At 44.2% G+C, this 4892-nt stretch overlaps 1 protein-coding gene across 1 annotated transcript in view; it reads left to right on the plus strand.

The window, feature by feature from the left end:
- Suclg1 (succinate-CoA ligase alpha subunit) overlaps positions 1–4892 on the plus strand; it is a 27983-nt gene that overhangs the window by 11838 nt on the left and 11253 nt on the right. Inside the window, exons 3-4 of the mRNA XM_021164089.2 lie at positions 3104–3316; positions 3522–3579. Coding sequence (XP_021019748.1) covers positions 3104–3316; positions 3522–3579 — 271 coding nt within the window. The remainder of the gene's footprint in view (positions 1–3103; positions 3317–3521; positions 3580–4892) is intronic.

Consider the following 4892-nt stretch of genomic DNA (forward strand, 5'->3'; position numbering starts at 1 on the left):
AGTCTCAGGTCCCGCGCGCAATTGGATTGGAGCAGAANCTGTGTTCCACTCACCAGAAGTCTTAAGATCCTGTGGCGGGTGTTGTGGGTAGCTGGCGAGTGTCAGCTGACTCTGCGCCCTTGTTACCCCGGTGCTTTTCTGACCGGAAGAGCTGGGTGGAGGTCTTAACTGCGTGCTTTTTGCCTTTCTATCTGGATATCAGTGACCAAGAGAAATTGGAATTGTGGTAAAATCCAGTAGTGAGTTTTGCAAAAGATGTTCGTCATCTGTTAAAGGAAGCTCCATGGTCTGGCTTCTGCCTGGCTCCTGATCTCTTCACTGCCTTTCTTCCAGAGCGGTGCTACAGGTGTCTGCAGCAGTTGCAGAAGCCCCTGTTTCAGAGGGGACTGTCAGGCAGGAGTGGTGTGGGTGCTTCATGCACTGTGCCCCAGCCAGGCCTTGCATACCCACAGCAGGTGCCCTTATGGCGGCCCAGGATGCTGCTGTTGCAGAGACTGAGGGTTCTGTCTGTCTGAGGTCTCCCAGCTGAGACGTGGCAGGCTCGGACTGTCCTGTGTCATCAGACACTATTCAGATGACATGGTGGGGTCTGCTTTCTTCACCAGTTGCTGATTTCTTTAAAGTGATTTTTTTTTTTTCAGGAAGTTTAAAATATAGAAATTACAAATACAGGTTTTTAGGTGAATCAGTCTTTTTTTCCTTTCAGTTTTTTAGGCTTTGTAAACCAATAGTTTTGTTCAATCAGTTCATATGTTATTCATTGTGACCCAGGCAGATGTGAAATTTGGATATCCTAAGTTCCTTGACAAATATTGTTTCTTATTTTCCTATTCATCTTTTACAAAGAAGTTAAGGGATGAATAATCATATTGATTGTGTAGTATGACTCTCCCGTGTACAGTACTTGTTGCCAGTGTCTGGAAGTATTTGTAGCCATGAGCTAGGAGAATGTGGGGACTTGTGTTTTCAGTGAAACGTTGTATGCCTGTGATCTGGTTGGCTCTGGCCTTGATTTCCATCCTTTGCTTAATTCCCTTTATTGTTGCTTTCCCTGCCCCACGAGGTCTTCTCATTAGCCCAATATAGTCTTGAACCCATGGTCCTCTAGTCCAGTAGTCCTCAGCCTTCCCAATGCTGTGCCCCTTTAATACAGCCCTCATGTTGTGGTGACCCCCAGCCATAAGATCGTTTTCCTTGCTTCTTCAGAACTATAATTTGACTACTTTTATGAATTGTGATGCAAATATCTGTGCTTTCTGATAGTCTTAAGACAACCCCTGTGAAAGGGGTCGTTCGATCCCCAAAGTGGTAGTAACCCCCAGGTGGAGAACCATTGTTCTGATTCATATCTGAGTCCTGAGAGCTGGAATTATAGGCATATGTCACCACAACAGGCCTGTCATTCCATCGTGAAAGAGTTAAAAAAGAAATGACTTCTAGTCCTTCGTGTCATTTATAGGTACTGTCAGTGCCTGCTCTTTGGACACTGCTGAGGTGATGCTGTTTATGGGGACATAGTGGTCAAAATCTCAGTCTCTGGGAGCATGGACTCATTCCGGGGTGATTCCTGAAGAGACTGTCTGTGGTCTTTCCTCTACGTGTGCCTATACAGTCTGTCGTTCTGTATTTATACTTTGGGTAACATCCTTCGGTACAACCTTCCGAACACATTTTGATTATGGAGAATCCCCGGCTTTGCTGCACTGAGCAGACGCCTTGGAGTCAGATATACTCAGGATTAAATATTGGCTCTGCTATTTCCTAGCTATGTGATTTAGTGTGGTAATTTACTATATTTTGTTTGGTGGTTTGTTTTGAGACAGGATCTCTAGGTAGCCTTGTCTGGCCTTTACTCAGAGATCTGCCTGCCTCTGGTCTGCTGACATTAAAGGCATGCACTACCACACCTGTGGTATTTATTTACTGTTTCTTGATCACAGCATCTTTTTTTTTTTTCCTTTAAAAATTTTTTTTGGCAGTCTCATATAGATGGATCTCTTGAGTTCAGGACAGCATGGTCTACATCCCGAGTTATAGAACAACCCCGGGTGACATAGAAAGACCATGTCTTAGAAAAACTACAACAGCAAAAAAAAAAAAAAAAAAACCTAAAGCCCAAACGAAGCAGAAGATGGATGTACAAGGCCACTTGTGGATCAGTTACTACCAAATGGAGACTAGTAGTCGGATTTACATTCCGTAAGGCTTTGTATAAAGGCTTTGCATCGTGGCGGGTGACAACATTAAAACCTAATGTTTGTTTTGTTAACTCACATTCTTACTCTGTAGCCATGTATGTATATGCACTTGGTTTGACTTGCTATATTCTAGTAAGTATGTATTAAGTAAGAAATGTCAAGTAAGAACACTCCACTTAGGCACTGGGGAAATGGCCCAGCAGTGAGGTTGAGAGCACTTGCTGGCCATCTGGAAGATCTAAGTTGGGCATTTCCCAGCACCCACACTGGACTCCTGACAAGTGCCTGTAACTCAAGTTCCAGAAATCCAACATCTTCTGACCTCTGAGAGAGAGCAGCTGTACGAATGTAGCTCTCACAGGTGCACGCACACACACACACACACACACACACACACACACACACACACCGTAAAAATAAATCTGTATAAAAGGGAACACTTACTGTTCATTGGTCATATTTACCATAGATTTAAAGTAGATGTTTGAAGGCTAGATTCTGAAGACCTGGAGTCCCTGGCCCTGGTTCCTCTAAGGAGAAGCAGAATTTGAAGCTGGATAGGTGGCATCAGGTCTTGTGAATCTGGGGAGGTACAGTGAAGCTGTGCATAGCTCCAGAGAGGAGGGAGCACAGGTGCAGTCCTCCAGGGAGGAGGGAGCATGGGTGCAATTGGGCAGAGCTCTCAGATTTACTGTCCTTTTGTAGGGTAAGATGTATGGAACCTTTAAATTCACAATGGCATTCAGAGAGGCTTTGCTTGGATTCTGCTCTTTTTTGACTACATCACAGACTACAGAATGGGGGAATGAGTATAGCTTGCCTGTGACCCCTTCCTAAACATTAATCAAATTATGCTGTTGAATATATTTTATTTATGATTCAATCGGTTGTGATTAATGTTTCAGGCCAAAGAGAAAACAGGAGCGACGGCTTCTGTCATCTATGTCCCTCCTCCTTTTGCTGCTGCTGCCATTAATGAAGCAATCGACGCGGAGATTCCCTTGGTTGTGTGCATTACGGAAGGTATTCCGCAGCAGGATATGGTGCGGGTCAAGCACAAACTGACACGCCAGGGAACGACGAGGCTAATCGGGCCAAACTGCCCCGGCGTCATCAACGTGAGTGCAGGGTAGGAGGGCAGTCAGGAGGCTATGGCTTTGAATTAAAGTACGTGTGTGTGTGTGTGTGTGTGTGTGTGTGTGTGTGTGTGTGTGTGGGTGTGGGTGTGTGGGTGTGGGTGTGTGGGTGTGGGTGTGCACATGTGACTTAGGAGTTAGAATTTTCTTTGGAACTTTTCTGAAACTGCAGTTTACTTTCTTCCAGCCTGGAGAATGCAAAATCGGCATCATGCCTGGCCACATTCACAAGAAGGGAAGAATAGGTGAGTGACTCTGTTACTTTATGATAGATTAAAAAATAGAAATTCCACTTTCCTAACTCAGCTCACAGTGACGGTGACTGTAAGTCAGTGTGTCTCTAAATAAGTTATTTTTTTCTTACAGTGAGTCAGAAATATATCTCAAATATGATGGGCCTCTTTGAGAATCAGTTGTAGCTCTGTGGAACCAGTGATGGTTGTGGGTAGTGATTCCTTTTCTGCTCAGACTCTGGGTTCTGCTGTATTTTGTGTTCGTGGTGAACACCAGCTTCCTGCTCACAGCGTCCTGCCTGCTCTGTGGCTTTACCACTGTTTATCCATTTTCTTAGTGGTCATCTGGGCTGTTTTCAGGTTTGAGCCTTAGGAACAAGACTAAAATACAGGCCTTGCTATGGATACACTTTGATTTCTGAAGGGCAACATTTGTCAGAACACACATTAAGTATGCTTGCCTTTTAAAGAAGTTGCCAGGTAGGTAGTGCTAGGAGATGTCCGTGCTACTTCGTGTTCTGTCAGCAGAGTCCCAGTTACCCTTCCTCCTCCAGGCTTCTGTCTCCAGCAGATTTGTGTTTGCTCTTTGGGGGATGAGACAGCTTTTGTTGTGATGCCCCTGATGGATGAGGTCAAAGAGCGCCTTCTTAGTCTTTACCCTTGATCAGAGGGTGCACTTGGACCAACACACAGAGGCAGGAAGTGAGTTTGGCTTTTAGTCTAACTCAGGTGCTGCCTGGCCTGTCCTCATTTTCTACTCAGTTGGCTCCTCTGAAAAGAACTGGCTGAGGGAGTTGGAAGAGGAGGGAAGGGTCACTGCTCCAGGGAGAAAAGGTCACTGCTCCAGGGAGAAAAGGTCACTGCTCCAGGGCATCCAATTCCTAGAATAGAGCTCTGGGCCTTTGTATGAACAAAGCTTTTATTGGGTGAATTTTAATTCCTTGCCCTAAAACACAAATTTCATAAGATTAGATTGAAACGATACATATTTGGCATTTCTTATCAATCCTTTGTTTTTGTTTTCCTTTTTCTTTTTGTTTACTTGTTTGTTTGTTTTTTGTTTTGTTTTGTTTTGTTTTGTTTTTGTTTTTCCCAAGACAAAGTTCCTCCTTGTAGCCCTGACTGTCTTGGAACTTACTGTTGACCAGCCTGGCCTTGAGCTCAGATCTGCTTCCCACTGAGATTAAAGGCATGCACCACCACTGCCCAGCTTGCTTGCTTGGTTGCTTGCTTTTCTCTCTTTCTTTCTTTCTTTCTTTCTTTCTTTCTTTCTTTCTTTCTTTCTTTCTTTCTTTCTTTCTTTCTTTCTTTCTTTCTTTCTTTCT

The sequence above is a fragment of the Mus caroli genome, chromosome 6 (assembly GCF_900094665.2).
Source record: "Mus caroli chromosome 6, CAROLI_EIJ_v1.1, whole genome shotgun sequence".
NCBI classification, from domain to species: domain Eukaryota; kingdom Metazoa; phylum Chordata; class Mammalia; order Rodentia; family Muridae; genus Mus; species Mus caroli.